The sequence below is a fragment of the Pleurodeles waltl genome, chromosome 1_1 (assembly GCF_031143425.1).
Source record: "Pleurodeles waltl isolate 20211129_DDA chromosome 1_1, aPleWal1.hap1.20221129, whole genome shotgun sequence".
Lineage (NCBI taxonomy): Eukaryota > Metazoa > Chordata > Amphibia > Caudata > Salamandridae > Pleurodeles > Pleurodeles waltl.
Genome location: NC_090436.1, coordinates 313,287,737 through 313,308,673, shown reverse-complemented (window position 1 = coordinate 313,308,673; position 20,937 = coordinate 313,287,737). Strand labels below are relative to the sequence as shown.

At 43.4% G+C, this 20,937-nt stretch overlaps 1 protein-coding gene across 1 annotated transcript in view; it reads right to left on the bottom strand.

Moving 5' to 3' along the window:
- MAP3K1 (mitogen-activated protein kinase kinase kinase 1) overlaps positions 1 to 20,937 on the bottom strand; it is a 416,577-nt gene that overhangs the window by 190,349 nt on the left and 205,291 nt on the right. Inside the window, exons 6-8 of the mRNA XM_069222317.1 lie at positions 20,738 to 20,886; positions 13,455 to 13,576; positions 482 to 563 (exon numbers count right to left, since the gene is read on the bottom strand). Of these exons, the coding sequence (XP_069078418.1) occupies positions 482 to 563; positions 13,455 to 13,576; positions 20,738 to 20,886 (353 nt within the window). The remainder of the gene's footprint in view (positions 1 to 481; positions 564 to 13,454; positions 13,577 to 20,737; positions 20,887 to 20,937) is intronic.

Here is a 20,937-nt window from a genome sequence, read left to right as displayed (position 1 = left end):
ATAACACCAGAAGACGTCATTGCCACTGATATATGGTCAACATGGTGGGTTATACTGTGCGTGTGTTGTGTGACCACTTTATTATGGAGGGTAGATGGCAAATGAAAATATGTTCAGTTTCAAATTATATATTTTACTAATGTTTGTCAGATAGTTGTGGTTGGGAGTGTTATATGTGGAAACCTTTGGCTCACTATTTCAATAATTTACATGCTAGGGAGAAGTTTCATTTTAATTAAAAAAAATTACTTTTACATTACGCTGTGATTTAGATTAAGCTTAATTTCTTCTATTATTTTAATTCTATAAACACTAAAAGGATTATGCAATTTATGTCCTTTATTGGCATTACAAATATATCAGAAACCATCTTATTTTGGAGCAGCATTCAGGGCCCGAATCCATTTTGGGATCCAAACAAGGCAGGTCTCATTTCTATGCACAGTGCTGCAGAAATTTATATAATAATAATGATATACACCTGTAAAAATCATGCGACCGCCATTTCGATCTACAAAGAGGACAGATCAGAGGCTCTTTGTTTCTTCTACATTCCTCTGCCCCTACAAAAAAAACAAAAAAAAAAAAACAGTAAAATGCATGAAGATTCTATGTAAACACATACTTATGCAATTCTTTCAAGAGTTCTTACATTAAACATTTTTTATTGATTTGATTTTCTTGTTCTTTATGCAGAGTTCCAAACCAGGGCATTAAAACACACTTTTGTAGATGTTTCACCTCTATTGTATAGTGTGGTTAGAATAGTATGTTTAAGTGTTCACATCAACATCTTCTCTAATGATAGTCTGTAGCGTAAACTTTACTTGTGATGTACTTGGCAAAGTTTAATTAATTTACACACACAAAATTCACTTTAAACAACAAATGTTACAGGGACGTTATAGTTAGGCCCACATTTCAAACATACAAAGATCACAGCAATTCACCTGTTACGAGTTATTTTAAGTAACTAACTTGTGCCCTAAGGTAACTATAACTTGCGACACCACCATGCAGTTTTTTGCTCGAAACATTTACTGTAAATATTACATTGATATTATCAGTGATGTTATCTAAGATGTCACGAGTGCTGTAATACAGGAGGTAATAAGCAGTGCATGCCGAAGGTGCGAGTTATAGTAATCTTATAGCATAAGTTATAGGTAACTTGAAATAATGAACAGGTAATTTTCTAGGGTTTTGACTGTTTAAAATGTGAGCCTAACTATAACGTACCTGTAACTTTAGTTTTTTAAGTGAATTTCTATGGTTTTTAAAATTGTATTTCCTAACTAGAACGTCCCTGTAACCTTTGTTTTTTCAGTGTATTTCTATGTTTTTTTAATGTAAAGTAAATTTAATTAATATATGTGAATTCAACACCCCGAAAATAACTTAACCCCGGCACTATGCAGGGCATACGACCATGCGCTGCAAGGGGTTGGCCGCAGGGCCAGGCCCTACGGCCAACTCCCTATAACCAAACAACCCCTCTATCAAGGTTTACAAATAACTTTTCAACATGAAAATGCGGAGAAAAAAACATTTGCATTGCCTTCAAAATGTGCAAGAAATGTGGATGATTAGTACTTTACAGAAGTGGAGCATTAACTTGGGCACCTGCTTTATTTATATCTTTATATGCTTACCATTGAGGTTTAATTTTTTGTGAAATGGGCATTCTGCCAGAATGAGTCCTGCCCTGTGTATTCATCCAAGAGAAGGCCAGCATTTTGTGCAGAATATCTACCCAACTGGAACATTTTCTACTGGCTAATTAGTAAGTGCTAACGTCGAGGAAATATCTCCAGTGACCTTGTGTCTAACTTTGCCAATGTGATTGTTCGAATGTCTCCATCAAATAACTTTACAAGGCGGAACTTCGGAGAAAACATTTAAATAACATTTATATAAGAAGGGACCACAGGAGAAGCCTTAAGTTCCCCTCAGTTCGAGCTGGCTGCCCACCTCCTGTGAGAGCCAGCACTGCTCCTGCCTGCAGGGAGCTGCAGTAAATGCAACTCTGTGCATGCATGAGCAATAGTTGTATCTCTTTTCCTGCCTGCATGACTGTAGCAATCTGACATTTTGATTTAAAGGTCTTACATGCAGAATTAGTCTGAAGGACCCATCCTTCTTTCTGATCATGAAGTATACAAAATACACTCCTTGGGTATTTCCTCAGTTGCACTCTTGTATATTACAGATGACAACAGAGCAGTAAATGCTCTGTGTTGGTCTTGATGGGGGAGTGGGGCTGTGTAGCAAAATAGTTTTTGAACTCCCTCAGTCTTCCACCTACATCTAGGAGAATGCGATTGAGAAACCCTTTTTTTTTTTTTTTTTAACAGAGGTCTTCTTGCCCTTGAGCCTGGACTTCAACAAATATTTCCCCACTCCTATTGCTGAGTTTGAGTAAACAGCTGGTGCTTCAGCCTGCTTGGAACCACTAGTGTCCTCAATTTAGTGCTTCGCTCCGGATTTTGGGTGTCTGACCCACTTCCATCTATATTAATGTCACAGTTGCTAAAGTGCATGGATGATTTCATTTTTATTTTCGCGAGCATCACTGCATGTGGTCCTAAAAGATGCTCTTCAATGAATGGCATATATTGTAGTTGCTGCAGAACTTCAGGTGTGAACCCAGACACTTGCATCCAAGAAAGTCACAACGACTATACTGTGCTAATGAACTGGTGATCTGCAGTTAAAGGCATCTTCAATAGCCACTCTTTCACCTGCTTTATTTATTCAATAGCTGTCCTTATTAAGTTATGGGCTGTTTCCTGTGCCCTATCTACGAGATGCTTTTCAGCTACATGCATCACCACCTAATAGGAGCACATCCCTTGATATGCAAAAAAATAACATTATGGAGCTGCCTGGTATTACGTTCTGCTGTTGGGAGCGATAGCCCCCTCCTCAATGGATTTATAAAATTCTGTTTTTAAAACCATCAGCAAGAGTTTTGACAGTGTTACATAGGCTCTTAATCTTACATTTATGCAATGAAAACTGGTTTTGCGATTATAATTGGCACCAGTTCTCATGATGTAGTTTGACTTGACAACACCAAACCTTTGAGGGGTCTGTGGTCCTGTGTGAGGCCATGTCATATGGATTACAACAAAACTAGGTGTTTAGAGTTATCTACTTGATAGAAAATCTATCCCTAAAACATCCAGTAACCGAGTTCTATTTCATCTATACTGAATCTTAAAGCTTACTGGTAAACAACAACGTTGGCTATGCGTACTTTCATGTTAGCGGAAAAACAGATTCTGAAAAATGAGACTAGAAAGAAGACTGGATTGATGAATTTTTATTGCCAGATGTGAACGTATAATGTATTTAGGTTATACTGACCATGGTACGTTGGACAAAATAAGGACCAATTTCTAGGAATTACATGCCAAAATAAAATCTTACATTTTGCGTTACCATCTCTATCTTCCCCCATTTCCTTTCTTCTCTTCCTACCGTGTGCATTAGTCTGTTTTGCCACCAATTAAAATCTTTACGTTTTGTCAAAGTAATTTTATCTCCTTGAATTCTGCTGTAAACTCTAGGATGGTGTATGATGAGAAACTAATTATTGGTCTCAACGAGCATTATCATCGCCTGAATTCATGAGGTCTGGCCCCGAGCGTAATGGAGGTACCAGCTCTGCATCTTTGGTTTTGAACCATTAAAGTTTAAGAATGTTCCAAAACCTTAGTTCCTGCACAAAAGCCTAATCAAACAAAATCTTTCTCCATTTCTGTGGTTGTGCTGGAGATGCAGCTCTGGCTAAAGACTTGAGAAGTAGCTATAATGTGGCATTTTTCTGGGCTGATACACCACTGGTACTACAGAGGATGGTGAAGCAGGTTGTTTTTAGCTTTGATCTCCCACAATGGAATACTTTGAAGGGTTTTTGGCACGCAGTGTTGGTGTGGCAGTCAATCCTGTTTTCAAGGTTGTATGTTCCCCTTGTGTGGAGTCCTCTATTTGAGGGGGAGTTTGTTGCAAAAGTTGATCACCTCTGAGGTCCTTGGAAACTTGGAGTCAACATTCCTTTTGAAGTTGGTCCTCTTTTCAAGAGCAGTCTCAGAATAGTTTTCCACAAGAGGCTTGTTTGGCAAATGTTTGTCCCTAATCTTAGATGCAGTGTTGGTCCTTCATGCAGTATTTGTCAAAAGGAATTATGGTCTCCAAGAAACATTAGAATCAGACTCATTGGACTCAACTGGGGACTGGTAACAATCCTTTTCATACATCTGGATAAAACCAGTTTGACTATAGTCTTCCAATGGTCACCCCTAAAACTCTTCATAAGCATTTGTGAACTCTCTGTGTAATAGGTCCAGTGCTATTCTCATTGTTGCAAAACTGCCTTTTTGGATCAAAAGTACAGACCTTCCAAACGCTTAGATTGATTATATGTCAGTCGTGTGCAGCATCTTTTTATGTGTATTTGAGAAGAGTAAAACAGATAATGGACCTTGATGCATGTTAACATGATCTGTGTGTATTTGTATTGAGTGGTGTATTAAGTGTGCTCACTTAGCATAAGTGCATTAGGTTTGACCAGACCCCAAAATGAAAGGGAGTCTTCATGTAAAATTGCCACGTTTTCAGTTTAATTTTTCCTTAACTAAAGGGGAATTTTACATTTTGTTGCCTGAGGTTGGTGGTCTCTGCAGCTGCAGAGTAAAGCTTGTTTACAAGTCAACCTTGTAACAGGCTTCTGTAGCATTCTAACATAGTCCAACACACATTGGCAAAGCCAATAGGTCATGCCTATGCAAGAGCTATTGGTTTTGGCAATATGTTTTGGCCATGTTGTACACCAATGTGGCTGCTGTTCAGCATGGCTAAAGGTTAGTGTAGTGGGGTGTAGTGGTGAGGAGTGGGGCGAAGTGGGGGTGGGGTGTAGTGGAGTACAGTGGAGTGGGGGTAGATTTGGGTATATTAGAGTGGTGTAAACTGGGGAAGACTGCAGTGTAGTAAAGTGGGGTAGATTTGAGTGGAGTAGATTGGAGTGGAGATGAGTGGGGAAGATTGGAATGGAGTGGGTAGACTGGAGTGGGGTAGATAGGCATGGTTTATTGGAATGGGGTACACTGAATTAGGTAGACTGGGGTGAATTGGGGTAGATTTGAGAGGAAAGGGATAGACGAGTCAAGGGGGGTAGACTGGAATGGAGTACAGTAGACTGGAATAGACTGGAATAGGGTAGGTTGGGGTAAAGTGGTAGATTGCAATGAGATAAATTGGAGTGGCTAGTTTGGTATGGGGTAGTTTGGAGGGGAGTAATTTGGAATGGGCGAGGTAGACTGAGGGAGTGGGGTAGAGTAGGGTAGTTTGGGGTGGAGTGGGGTACAGTGGGGCAAAAAAGATTAGAGTAGATTGAAGTGGGATAGACTGGGGTGGTGTAGAGTGGAGTGGGTAGACGGGAGTGAAGTGTGGTGAAGTGGGGTAGACTGGGTGGGTTTCAGTGGGATAGACTTGAGTGGGGTAGGGGTGTAATGGGGTAGATTAGAGTGGGCTATATTGGATCAGAGGAGTGGACTGGAGTAAACTGGAGTGGATTGGGGTAAACTGGAGTGGAGTAGATTGGAGGGGAGATTGGAGTGGTGAGGGTAGATTGGGGTGGAGTTTGGTAGACTGGGGTAGGGTGAAGTGGATAGAGTGGAGTGGCGCAGATTACTGTGGGGTAGATAGGAGTGGAATGGGTTGGGGTAGATTGTAGTGGCGTAGATTATGGGGAGTGCAGCGAGGTAGACTGGGTAGATTGAAGCAGTGTGGAGTGGGGTAGATTGGATCATAGGAGTGGAAGGGGTTAGAATGGAGTGCATTGGGGTAGCTTGAGGTAGAGTGGAGAGGCATAGACTGGGGTTGATTTAAGTGGAGTGCAGTAGATTGAGTAGGATGGGGTAGACTGGAGTGGGATAGATTCGTTTTGGGTGAAATAAGGAGAGGTAGATTGGAGTGGAGAGGATCGGGGTAAATTGGGTTAGACTGGAAAGGAGTGGGGTGGACTGGACAGTTCATTTTTGTTGCCTGCAAAAACAAATACCATCCTACAGCTCCCCCTGCACCTGGGTACACAGCAGGATTGTCAAATTCTTTCGCTTTAAAGTCAGCGAAAGAATATGTAAACACCAAGCTCCCTGAAGACAGAACCTGACTTTTGACCTCTGTCTCTGAATGCACAACAAATGTGAAAAAGATAAGAACAAGCTTTAAAGGCCTGATTACAGAAAACGAGCGCTCAGCAGATTACAATAAACAAGGTTTGGGCAAGGGACGGGACAAACTCAAACTAGACAGCATAAAACAAATAAAGCCAGCAAATAGCACGCAAGGAAATGTGAATTACAAACCACAAATCCAAATGTAAGCAATGGGCGAAATGCATTCCCAGGAAACCTTCCAGAATGCCCACAAGAAGTTGTAATCAAACCAGACAGGCTTCAACCTAAAATATTATCAAGAATCATTGTTTGCATTTATGAAACGCTTGAAAGCATAGCCTTCAGCTTGATATTGCAAACAAGGGGTTAGGAGTGTTAAGGCACTAACGGGTGCCACAAAAATCCAAGTAAGACAAAGCGAAATGGCTTCTTACATGTAGAAGTAGTTTTGCAGCTTCACATGCTGTGCATTATCTTGCCAACTAGTGGTTGCGTTTGGAAAGTTGTGTTCTAGTTTTTCTTTTTTCTCTTGGGGCGTCGCCGACCACCATTTGGCGCCAAGAATTCTCTGTGGCACGTCCTGTGCATGGTCTCCATCTTCAGATTCTTTGTTCTCCGCCCCCATTTGTTTGCTTCTTGTCCCATTTCAGGGGAGCTGGGTCTCATGAGAATCCAGAAAACCGTTCAAGTTGCAAAGCTACTTCTACAGGAAGGAAACTGTCATTTTGCAACATGAATCCTTTTCTCAATACAAATGCTGTGCATCAGATTATACAGAGGTATCCCCTTCTGTGGGCTGGTTGGGATGAAATGTTGATGAGTTAGCAAGTAGATTTCGTAGTACCTTCTGACTCACTTGTGCTTCCTTGTTCATGTGAATGTCCACACAGCAGTGTTGTGCAAAGATGTGTGGCAATGCCCATGTCGTTGCAGCGCAGATTTCCTCATTGGGTACATTTGCTAGATACGCCAATGTGGTGCCCTTTCTTCTGATTGAGTGCACTATGGGGTGTGCCGCTGCTTTCCAGCTTTTGCATAGCAAGTTTGGATGGTGGCTGTAGGAAAATGGCTCCCTGTTGCAGTTACCCCCCCCACTTTTTGCATGATATTGAGGCTGACTTGACTGAGAAGTGTGCTGGGACCCTGCTAACCAGGCCCGAGCACCAATGTTCTTTCATTTAAAATGTGCCATTGTTTCCACCATTGGCACACCCCTGGCACATAGATAAGTCCCTTGTAAAATGTACCAGTGGTATCAAGGGCCCTGTGAACAGGGAAGATCCCTAAGGAGTGCAGCATATGTTGTGCCACCCTAAGGGACCCCTCACCTAACACATGCACAATGCCATTGTAGATTGTGTGTGTTGGTGGGGAGAAAAAGGCAAAGGCGACATGGCATCCCCCTCAGGATGCCATGCCCACAAAATACTGTCAGTGGCATAGGTAAGTCACCCCTCTAACAGGCCTTATAGCCCTAAGGCAGGGTGCACTATACCACAGGCGAGGGCATAGCTGCATGAGCAATATGCCCCTACAGTGTCTAAGTCTATTCTTAGACATTGTAAGTACAGTGTGGCCATATTAAGTATAGGGTCTGGGAGTTTGTCAAAACGAACTCCACAGCTCCATAATGGCTACACTGAATACTGGGAAGTTTGGTATCAAACTTCCCAGAATAATATACCCACACTGATGCCAGTGTTGGATTTATTTAAAAAATGCACACAGAGGGCATCTTAGAGATACCCCCTGTATTTTACCCAATCCCTTCAGTGCAGGACTGACTGGTCTGTGCCAACCTGCTGCTGAGAGACGAGTTTCTGACCCCCCCCCCCCCCCCCTGGAGTGAGGGCCTTTGTGCCCTCTGAGGCCAGAAACAAAGCCTGCTCTGGCTGGAGGTGCTTCACACCTCCCCCCCTCAGGAACTGTAACACCTAGCAGTGAGCCTCAAAGGCTCAGGCTTCGTGTTACAATGCCCCAGGGCACTCCAGCTAGTGGAGATGCCTGCCCCCTGGCGACAGCCTCCCACTTTGGGTGGCAAGTCCAGGGGAGCTAATGAGAAAAACAAGGAGGAGTCACCCACCAGTCAGGACAGCCCCTACGGTGTCCTGAGCTGAGGTGACCCCTGCCTTTAGAAATCCTCCATCTTGAGTTTGGAGGATTCCCCCAATAGGAATAGGGATGTGCCCCCCCTCTCCCCTCAGGGAGGAGGCACAGAGGGTGTTAGCCACCCTCCAGGACAGTAGCCATTGGCTACTGCCCCAGACCTAAACACCCCTAAATTTAGTATTTAGGGGCACCCCAGAACCCAGGAAATCAGATCCTGCAACCTTAAAGAAGAAGGACTGCTGATCTACAAGCTCTGCAGAGAAGACGGAACACGACCACTGCTTTGGCCCCAGTCCTACCGGCCTGTCTCCTGACTCAAAAACCTGCAACCAGCGACGCATCCGACAGGGACCAGCAACCTCTGAAGCCTCAGAGGACTGCCCTGAACCAAAGGACCAAGAAACTCCCGTGAGCAGCGGCTCTGCTCAACTTCAACAACTTTGCAACTTTCTTGCAACTTTAAAGGACTTTACTCTTTCTGCCGGAAGCGTGAGACTTCACCCTCTGCACCAGATGCCCCCGGATTGAGATCCAGAGAACTAACACCACAGGGAGGACTCCCCGGCGACTGCGACCCCGTGAGTAGCCCGAGACGACCCCCCTGCACCCCCACAGCGACACCTGCAGAGAGAATCCAGAGGCTCACCCTGACCGCGACTGCCTGTAACAAGGGACCCGACGCCTGGACCAAGCACTGCACCCGTGCAGGCGTGACCCCAAGGGGACCCTCTGCCTAGCCGAGATGGTGGCTTGCCCGAGAAGCCCCCCGTGCCATGCCTGCACCGCTAGAGTGACCCCCCCCAGGTCCCTCCATTGAAACCAATAGAAAACCCAACGCCTGCTTTGCACACTGCACCCCGCTGCCCTTGTGCCGCTGAGGGTGTGTTTTGTGTGCCTACTTGTGTCCCCCCCCCCCAGTGCTCTACAAAACGCCCCTGGTCTGCCCCCCGAGGACACGGGTACTTACCTGCTGGCAGACTGAACCAGAGCACCCCTGTTCTCCATAGGCGCCTATGTGTTTTGGGCACCTCTTTGACCTCTGCGACTGATCAGCCCTGAGCTGCTGGTGTGGTAACTTTGGGGTTGCCTTGAACCCCCAACGGTGGGCTGCCTATGCCCAGGAACTGAGACTTGTAAGTGTCTTACTTACCTCACAACCTACCAATATTAACCTCCCCCAGGAACTGTTGATTTTTGCATCAAGTGTCTACTTTTAAAATAGCTTATTGCCATTTTAACAAAAAAATTATATGTTATTGCTCTAATTCAAAGTTCCTAACTTACCTGTGTGGAGTACCTTGCATTTTATGTATTTACTTCAAATCTTAAACTTGTGGTTCTAAAAATAAATTAAGAAAAGATTTTTCTATCTAAAAACTATTGGCCTGGAGTTAAGTCTTTGAGTGTGTGTTCCTCATTTATTGCCTGTGTGTGTACAACAAATGGTTAACACTATCCTCCGATAATCCTACTGCTCAACCACACTACCACAAAATAGAGCATTCAAATTATCTAATGTTGCCACTATCTTACCTCTAAGGGGAACCCTTGGACTCTGTGCACACTATCTCTTACTTTGAGATAGTATATGCAGAGCAACTTCCTAAAGTGGCAACGAACCATCTGGTGATGGTTGCCTTAGATACTGGTGATCCCTTGTTTGCTTTGGCAAATGACACAAAACTCTGGTTTCCCTTGCAAAATTAGAACGTCCAAAGTGTGTAGGGCCCTTTCTGCTTCTGTTACTGGTTCCCGAAAGAAGCCTGGTAATAAACTGATTAACGTGTAACTGCATCAGCATGTTTGGTAGGAAGTGTTGATTAGTTCTAAGGACTACCTTTGTCCTTTTGTATTTGCAAGTACGACCCCTGGGCTGTCAGTACTTGCAATTTGCTAACTCTGCATAGCAACATGATTGCTATCACAAATGCTGTTTTGAAGGTGAATTACTTTAGATCAGATTTGTGCATGGGTTGGATGGTTCGGTCATTAGCTGTGTTAACACCATATGCAGTTCCACAAAGTTGTTGGTGATGTTCTTGGTGGTGCCACCCTTTTTTGGTCCTTCTAGGAATCTCTTCACTACTATAGATGTAAAGAGGCTTGTTTCATGTGTGCCACTAGTGTAGACCACTATTGCTGCCAGATGTACATTTAGTGATACATAGATAAGGCAACTGTCTAGCAGGTGGGTGAGGTATATTAATACTGTGCCTGATGTGTCCTAGAGTCCATTCTATTGCTGTGTGTGCACCAATGAATGTATCATTTCCATTTATTATTATAGCATTTTTGTGTGCTTAGTTTCCTTACTTCCCATAGTTCTTTGAGGAAGTTGTAGGTGACCAAATTCAAAGTATTCAGGAGACAAGCTGATAAATTGAGTGTGGCTGGCTCTGGGTGAGATACTGCTCTGTGTTGAATTGTCAGTAGGGCTTCAGTGTGATCACCTGTCCCCTGGACATTTCCAGTAGATTAGAGTACCAGGTCTGCCTTGACCATTAGGGGGCTATGAGGATCATTTTGTTCCTCGATTGCCTGACCTTCTCCAGCACCCTGTGAAGTAAGGGAATTGGAGGAAAAGCATATGCAAATTTCCCTGACCAATTTATTGACAGGGCATTCGCTTCTCACTGGGGGGTGAGGAAACCTGGAGGCAAAGTGTTGGCATTTTGCGTTTGTTGCTGTGGCGAACAAGTTTATGCTTTGTGTGCCCCAAGTGTTAAAGATCCTTTGGCTATCTCCTGCTTTATCTCCCACTCATGTGAGCGGTTTTCCTGCCTGCTTAATTTGTCTTCTTCTGTGTTCAATTCTCCTGGTAGGTGAATTGTTTGTAAAGCGTTTTGATTTTGTATTGCAAAGTGCCAAAAGTCTTGGGCTAGCTTTGATAGGATGAAGGATTTTGCTCCCCCTTGTTTGTTCAGGTAGAACATAGTGGCTGTATTGTCAAAACCGTTCTGCCTGTCAAGTGCTCTTGGAAGGCTTTCAGGGCTAGAAAGACTGTTTCCAACACGGATGTCTTTCACTGCATCTGAGTTGTTCCATAGGCTTCGTACTTTCAGTGACCCAGTGTAAGGCCACCAACCCGTGTCCGAATTTGGAGCTGGTGCGTTGAAGGGCCTCCCTATGCATATTTTTGTTGGATTCCACCATTTTCTTTAAAACTCTTTTGCCCTTAGGTCTGCTTCAGCCATTGGTGAAGGTTTACTTTTTGGTGTTGCAGGCTCTGGCGTCGTCTTCTTCTCTCTCACTCCCTCACGATTGGGGGCTTTTGTATAATCTTTCGACTATGCCTTTAGACCTTCGATATCCTTTGGTCGGGATCCGTGAGGCTCTTTTGGCCTTTGCGGACCTTCGGTCACTGTTGCTTTCGGCACGGAGGCTGCTTTAGGAGGTTTGTCTGTGGACAGAGTCAAAGCCTTTCAGCGGTTTTACCGTTTTGCTTTCAGCATCCTTACACCCCTTCTTCTGTGGCTGGGTCTTCTCTGCTTGGGACTCAAAGATTTTGACATCGGAGTCTCTCCCTCCTGCTTGTTCGGCCTCCTCATGTTCTCCTCTTCATCACTGGAAAAGGTCTAGGTGTCAGGGTCAGTCCTACTTCTGAGCCACTGCCATTGTGAGGTGCTCAAGTCTTTGCCTGTGTCATACCTATAGAGTTATTGCCAAAAATTTGGCACAGGCCTTTCAGGCATCATCCTTCTAGTCCATCGGTAGGCAAAGATTGCAGATCTCGTTGGGGTCTCTTTTTGCAAACTTGATGACAACTGGGTCAAAATTTAAAAAGGACATTTTTTTCCATGACCCTTTCTTGTGCCCTCTCTTCATTCTCAGTTGGTGGTGGTGTTTTCTTTCCTTGCTGTGACCCTGATGGGGGATCAAGGATGCTTACCTGCGGTGTACCCCAGCGGGGAGTGGCAAGGTCTCCCCTCTCCTCTTGTGGATATCTTCATCACCCTTGACGTCCTCTATGGTCTATTGGATGTTTTTCAGCAAAAACTTTGCAAAAATTCAGAACATTTTCAGGGCTCCTCCATTGTGCTTCCAGACTCAAAGGCGGAAAAAATAATCTGAAGATGGAGATGATGCACAGGAACTTCCGGGGGTGCCGTCTTAAGTCACACAGAGGACGAATTTAGCAACAAATAGTGGTCGAAGAAATCCCAAGAGGAAAAAAAAAAAAAAAAAAAAGACTAGGACACAACTTTCCTGAACCAACCACTAGATGGCAGAATAATGCACAGAATGTGAATCCAGAAAAGGATTCATACATACACTATTACTAGTTAGAGAGGGGACACCGATCAGTTGCTGTTAGGCAAGTTGTAAAATGTGTCACTTAACTAAGGACAATCTGATCTGCAGGTACACAGGAGTATTACACGACTCAACTAAATCAGAGTATGATGCTGAAAAGCAAATAGGGAGTTTTGGACTAATTGGTTAGGGATGCTGTAGGCAGGAACTCAATGTGACAGATGAAATCTGTGGGCCTTTGGTAATGTAGGCTTCTACACAACTGCTCCAGTGTTAAGACTGTGTTCATCACAAGCAGAGTACCTGCCTTAAAAGAAATGGTATAATGTGGACTGATTTATGGTCTAGTCTAGAATGATCATTCAGCAATGAGACATTTGTGATCCAGGTGAACACTTCAGTCCTGATAGTCCAAGGAGAATGATTCAAGGCACTATAACACCGACAATACACAACTGATTGAAGAAATTATATTAATAGTTTAAAGTATTTTCAATATGTGATGCTTCTAGGCGTCCAACTGTTTTGTATTTTTGCATGCTTTTATTCTATGGCCTTTATCCTAACTGCGATGTGCACCTTTATAAGCTCCATCATGTGCCACACTCTTCTCACTGATAACATTTAAACCAATTTTGAGTATGAATAAGCGTACTTGATACTGGAAGCATCTGAAGGAAGCAACAAATGGTAGCATGATGCAAAAGAATACTGAAAAGCTATTTCTTCTAACAGTATCAGAGCATCTCTAATGTTTAAGCAATTGCCCAACACGTTAAACAATGATCAACAGTTTCTATGTAAAAATAAATTCACCCATTTGTTTTTTTATTATAGCAAGACAGTAGTTTAAAAATTTGAATATGAATGTTCATTATGATGCAGTAACAAATTGTGAAATACACATACAGATGGACATGCAGTGATGATGTAACTTGTTCCGACACCCTTCTTCACATATAGTTAGGCTCTCCTCATCCAGCATGCCCAGCAAACAAATTGGACACATTTGTTCCTCTTCATCTTTCACGCTATAAAAATTTGGAGATTAAGAAGATTTAATATATCTAATTCAGTACATGCCTTTTACAAAAAATTATTCTATGGCAAGTCCATCACTGTTACTGAGTAATTTCTTACTGACCCGGAAAAACTGAACAGAACAATATTCAACAGGAAGAGTCTCAAACAGAAATGTTTCACAAAAACAAAATCTTTTGCAGCAGCCTTTTTTCCTTGTAACCCCAAGACAAGTACCAAGGTTGAAAGAATATTCACATTTCAATGTAAAACATATGCAAGAAACGGTAATTAAAGCCACCAAGAGTTGGTAATCTAGTCTGTGGTTATCAATCCTGAACTATGTGCCTGCTACTCCTGCATACTGATGGCTATCGATTGATATTTTTTAGCTGTCCATTTCTGTTTTTTAAATATATTTTTAGTGACATTTTCAATTATCATGCAGTACCATATTCGGTTGTAAGCACAACATGGTAATAAGTTTCATATACAGTAGTACACTGCACTCAATATATTAAACTACGGGACATAACTACATACAGACAAAAGTACATTTGTCAGGTGCAGTCCATCTAAGGCTTACAGGCTGTAAGTTAATTCTGACCAACCGGCCAAACAGTAATAAAGAAAGAAAAAAGAAACAAAGATAAAAAATAAACAAAGCATCACAAAACATTCTACCCGCCATCAGAAATCCCAGCTTTATAATGAGAATAAATCTGGGGCATGTCGACGTATTCTTGAAATAGGGGTCCGGAATAAAGGGAAGACAATGTGTCAGCAGAAGTGTGATTGCAACTTATGTATTTTGGGCGTGGTGAAGGGGTCAGACATTCAGAAAACTTATGTTGGCCTAGTAGAGGAGGAAATGAGTTTAGGCGGCCTGGTGTCCTCGTTGGAGATTTTAGTAAAGTAGCACTGTGTCACAGTACATCGCTAGAGGGCTTTGTGACAGCACGCACCTCCAAACACCCCTATTAACCCCACCCCTCTGTGGACTGCGACATTCCCTGCCTGAACCCATCTAATAACCTTGCCCCTCAGGATCGGGGGGCTTCCACTGCATGAATATCACCCTCCTGGCAAACAGAAGAGGTAGCCTCATAGTAGCCCATCTATTTTTTTGGGAAACAATCCCAATAAACACTGTTGTGCAAGGGAAATATCTGTACATCTTATGGCCTATGTGATGTCATATCTCCTCACCCCAGAGTCGCCTCAACGCATGGGACGTCCAAAACACATTCATCAGATCTGTCGGGAGGGTTTCCTGTGGGGGCAAGTGTCTGCTGTTTTAGGGTGTATCAGTTATAATCTGTGGGGGAAGTTAGGAAGTGTGTGTAAAATGTAAACTGGATGTACTTAGGTCGGGTATTCCTAGAGAACTCATGGCAGTATCCTAGACTTTTCCGTCAGAAAGAATCATTAAATGCCTGCCCAAGGGAATCCTCACATTTAGCTCTCAATTAAAGCATGGCATCTATCCATGCCAACAGCAGCGCAGCTGTGAGCATACTACCCCCTGAGGGGGACCCTGGTGAGGTTTAGTGAGGAGGGTAGGAGGATTAGGCTTTCAATCTTGTGTTGCGAGTTAAGTCCCATCTCGGACAACCCTGTGCAGTAGTTAAAAGGAGTGAATGTGAGCACAGGTTGTTGGTACAGCATAGGACCCTCCCTTTGGATCTGCAAGAGCAGAAAGCCTGTCTCTCATTATAGCTATCCATTTGACATGTGAATGAGTGAGGCAACTAACTCTAGGACCAAAAAGCAATGCTAAAATAAGGTAACATTCAATAACAGGAAACTGTAGCTTGCACATCAATACATTATCCCATATTGTTTAAATTGTTGATGTATTCATCGGAGTATTCCAAATGAGGTAGAAAATTTCATCAAGCTCCCACTTAAGAAAGGGAAAAAAAAACATTCAAAAGAGATATTTCAATGCGGAAATGACAACGTACTTACCTTTGACAATGCGTTTTCTGGTGGTTAATTTAACAGAAGATTTCTCACCTTCTGAGTTCCTCCAAGGCGTCAACATGGTTCTGGAACTAATTTCCAAAAATTGCTCCTGTGACTCAATGGATTCTGTGGCAGACTCATCAAGCCTGCAGAGGAGACTACAGAGCTGTATATCGAGACCACCTCTTTTATGCTGATGTTAGTTTAAATTTAAACTCTTCAATGCCCTGAGCTGCATAGAGTCAAAGACAGACTGAAGACACTGACACTGTGCAGAATTTAACATGAAAACTTAGCAAAACATAGAAGTTCAGTCCACAGAGTGGGAGGATGTAAGAGAGCCCGAAGTATGACCCTCAGTGTTTCCAAACCACCATTTGCATTTTTTGCAACTCGCAAATTGCAAGTCGCAAACACTGATGTACAACAGTGTCTGGGACACCGTTTGTGATTCGCAAATGGGTCACAAGGATCCTGCATCATTAATATTTGTGAGGCAGGGTGCAATTTGCAACCCACTGGGAATGTCTGGCACTCATAGGGATGGTGGCCTGCTGGGGCCAGCAGACCACCATGTCTGTGGCTGCTTTTTAAATAAGGCAGTTTTTTTTTGTTGTTTTAGAAATGCATGCCGTTTTCCTTGAAGGAAAACGGCATGCATTTCCAAAAACAACAAAAAAAAAAAAATTAGGCAGTGGTCCGTGGGACCAGTGTCTTCTCTGAAAAAAAGTCGACGCCCCCATTCACAAAGGAAAAAGGGTTCCTTGGGCCCCCTTCCCATTTGTGAATGGCTTACCACCATTTTGAAATCGGCGGTAAACAATGTTTTGCGACCGCATTCTGGTCACAAAACATTTGCACATAAGTCTGCGTGTCGCAATTAGGAAGGGACACCCTTTACACACCCATTTCTAATACTGAATCCCAAACCTCTTAAGCGAAAAATAGGGTTAGTACATGTCAAAAAGCATTTTATTGGTCGCAGACTGGTAAATTGCTTCGTACATCTGGAGGATAGATAACTTATTTGTCTGATGCATACCACAGATTCCTCGCCTTTAGATTAGCTACCAAAGCATTATCACCTCAAAGATGGTGGGTCTGACGAGTGGACTTTTCACCAGGAAGTACTGCAGGACTGAGCAGAAGGTGGTATTCAGTGGTTGCACTGAAAGTGCCCGCAGTTGCTGACAAATTGTGTGGAAGTAACTGCAATAAGAAAGACGGCCTTAAGAATTAGCATCCTCAAAGAACAGCTGATCCTAGGCTCGTAAGGCATGGATACCTAGAGCCTAAGCATGAAATGAAGGTCCCACTGGTGTATACAAAAGGTGCAGGAGGAAACGAATGTAAGCCCTTTCAGAAGATGCATTACAGCAAGTTACAAATAAGAAGGATTGATCAGGTAAATGCAATAAAGTTAAAAAATATAACAAATCATCTTTAACAATATCCACAGCAAGACTCTGCCAGGCCAATGACAGAACAGGTAGGTTGGAAAACATCACTTTCAGATCAACCTGTGGGTTCTTGCACTAGGCAACAACCTCTGACCAGTGTCACCATAAGGCTGACCTTGTAGACGGATGACAAATTGTCAAGATGACTTCCACTACGTCTTCAGGAATGTCAAAACCACTTGGCTGGTTGTACTCAATCTCAACACATGGAGTTGCAGGTTTGGGAGGAAAGCACCATGCCTTGTAGCTGCAAATGCCAACAGATAGACAGACATCAGTGTAAAGTACCAGACCCACCTGAGCACAATTTGGGGCTTTCAGGATGATCTAAGTCCGATCCCGCTTGATCTTCTTCAAAACTAATGGTAGTAGCAGTACAGGCAGAAATGCATCAAAGGGCAGAGTCCCTCAGAAGTTTAAACATGTCTCATGTGAAATTCCAGTGCACAAACTGACACACAGTATGTTCTCGGTTATAGAAAAAAGATCTACTCAGGGTTGTCCCCCAGGAAAAAAAGACACCATGAAACACCTACGGATGCCGACACCACTCCCGGTTGACTAGATGATGCCTGCTGAGCTTGTGGCCAACCGTCTAAGAAATCCCTCGAAGATACATCCATATCACCAGTCATAGTGCACTCTCGTACAGCACGCAAGGTTCTACACTGCCCAGCGTGTTTCAGTACCACCTGGCACTAGAGCTATCTGTCAGCAACTGGATAGGTTTGCCTTTGACAAATTACAGCAAACATTGTAGGACAGCCAAATGGTGCGTAACTCCAGCAGAGTGATTATAGTGTCTTCGGTCCACTGTGGACCAGAGGCCTCTAAACTCAGACTTGCCTCCTTGGCATGATCTGCCAAAGTCTGAACACAAAAGAAAAAAGAACATATAATGGAGGGTATGCTGAACAATATCAGTCACGCCAGTCAAAGATCTAGGCCTAAATCCATCTTTTTTTTTTTTGCTTGCCACACCATTCCAGTTCGGTCCCAGCCGCAGGCAAATAAGTCCTGACCCTGCTCCCCATGGGAACAATTCAGACCAAACTCATATTCCATCCATCACCTTGTTTTTGCATTTGCCGCCCTAAGTGTGTCGTGTATGCCCAGACGTAGGTATGGGGCTCACTGGGCCACTGGAAGCAAACTAGCTTAGCTGACACCCGAAACCAATCCCAGGATGCTTGTTTACGGATCCAGGAAGAACCTGGCCTAGCAGTTTGGGCTGGACTGTTCCCTCGTGGAGCAGGGTTAAGACTGATTTGCATATGACTTAGTCCAAACTGGAGTGACATGGTGGGCAAAAAAACGATGGACTGGGATGCAGGCTGAGCAATTGCCAGTGGCTGAGAATAATTAAAGCATTCCACCCATCACCTTGTTGTTTTTACAAAGTCTGAACACAAACAGAAGGAAGCAGATAGGAAAGGGAGGGGAGGGTGCAACAATGCAGCAGGACCCATTGGTCTGGTGTACTAGCACGGCAGACTGGTACACAAATTTATTTTGATTCTACAGGTAGCACATGACCACTGTAGGAGGAAACAGTGTGACTTGGCAGCAGTCACTGCAGGTGATGAGGAAGAGGACTGACCTATCTGGTGGCCTCAGCCTCTACGCTCATGCCCTCCTGTGCCACAAAAAAGCTACACTAGCTGCTACAGGTGTCTGGGGGTAAGCAAGGCCTTGGAAGCAGTCTCAGAACTTGCAGTATTGTTGGTAAAACTGGCAGGCCAGAGATCCTTGGTATGACACACTCCTTAGGAAACTTGCTATCTTTTATCTCCAATGCGGAGTCAGCCTTGAACAAAACAGCTTGGATCCATCAAATGGCATGGCCATAAGGGACTCCTGCGTGTTCCCAGAAAAACTCAAATTGTGCTTTCAAATAGGATGCAGAATCACCACGCTTGTGCCCTCAGCATATTATGTGGTTTCCTCCTCTGCTTGTCACATAGCTGGCTGCATCATGTTCATCATAGCGCCTGGACTAAGGAATTGTGAAACATCTCAGGGACAGTGAGCAAGATCTTGGTCACCATGTCCCAAAAAGGAGGAGTATAGCCTCCTAACAAACTGCACTGAGAGCCCTTGGAGCCAAACTGAAGAAGAAAACCCTCTTGCCAAACGTGTCCATGCGCTTCAACTCCCTCTCTGGTGGGTTAGTAGGACAGGCATTAGGGCTGAACTAACAAGCTGAGGCATGAACCAGATGACTCGCCAGTGGCTGTGACAAGAACACAGGCACTGTCTGTCGCGCCTTCACCAGTGGTGTGAACGGCAGTTTCAACCAAGCTGCCACTAAGGGCTCCGTCAAGAATGGTAACAAGGGTGCCCAAGTCGATCAGCCAGGCTGCAAGATTTCTAATAAGCAGTTTTGGTTTGGTCTTCAAAGTAGGTAACTGTAGTTGCAGCAACTTGGTAGCTTTGCAGGCCAGTACTGAGAAAAAGAGAAATGTTTTCAGACAGAGGCCAAAATGGGCATTTAATTTAGTTTCCAGAGAGGTATCAAGGACATTAGCATTTTGGAGGTCCAAATACAGATCAACATCAGCACAGATATGCGGCAGTAAGTTGTCCGCCTCCTCCTCATAAAGTGGGGCACTCCAGAGGCCCTCAATTGCAGCCAACTTTAGTCATTGGCAGTACTGAGGTTAAAGTAAAGGCACAGCGAAGAATATTCCAACAGCAAGGGTTGTATCTTAGTAAACTCTTATCCAAACATCAGCCAAGATCTAGTTGAACTTCGGTCTGAATCCACAACTGGAGTCGGATCTTGCTTAAGGTTTGAAACCTGTGACCTTTCGGGAAGACATTTTCCTAGCACACTGTCAAATCAAAGACAATTATGGGTCAGTAAGACACCGTCAAAAGCTTGGGAGTGGCTCTCCAGACCTGTGTTCGAAAAAAAGGAATGGATTTCAGAGCAAAGGGGTGGCAGCTCTGCTAGGCTGTGGGTCATCACTTCTGGAGCCCAATGGTGCCAATAACTAGTGTGCAGGAACGATGGTTGGGAAAAGTACCAGATCCAGTCTGGTGTCTGGAGGGAAATTTTAAAAAACTGACGATTCTGGGTTTAGTAGTATCCATAAGAAATATGGCATGTGCAATAATGCAACAAAGACAGCATGTCAATTAATGAGTGTCATAACAACTACTGTAAAGTGTTCTTAACCTCTTAGTAATAGTTAACAGAAATGCAGGATTTATATAGGTAAAATGTCCACCCAAATACTATCAGGAACTGAATGACAAATCACTTACGGTGAGCCTAGCTTATCTTTATCAATACAATTTTCTAGTAGAGTATGCAACATATCATGTTTTGCCTGTCCAGTTTGAAAAGCAGCAAAACATTATTAAAAAAAGAAAATTGCCTGTATTATGGATGAGTTGTGGGAAGCCTAAAAAACCAAGCAAAAGGGCACCCTGAAACACCCAAATACAACATTTCCAATTGTAATGTTATGCAAGGGGCATAAAAAGTTTTCAGTGGTATCCTGTTACTTCAGTATGTAATGTACCCTAAGCATGCCAGGACACGTCAGCTCAGAAATCCTAGTGCATAGAATTACCCAACATTAATCTTCACAACTGACAGATAGAGACAAATATGAGCAAGGCCCACTATCTGTAAACCGAACAAGTTGATGAGCAAAAGGCACATTTAATAGAAAACAGTTTGTATCATCTTTCATCCAGCCAGATCAATTGTTACATTTCCTCAAAAGTACTAACCTGTTTTCCGAACTAGATGTGGAGGTACTAGATGATGACAATGTGTGAGAATTTGACATACGTGAAACAAACTTCTGGATGGTGCTTCGGGATGGAGCTTTGATCCTTGAGCTACGCCTATTGTGGTATTTCTGGAACAAACTCTCAACCTATCTCAGACAAAAAGAATATAAGTAGTAATAATTGCTTAGCAAAAAAAA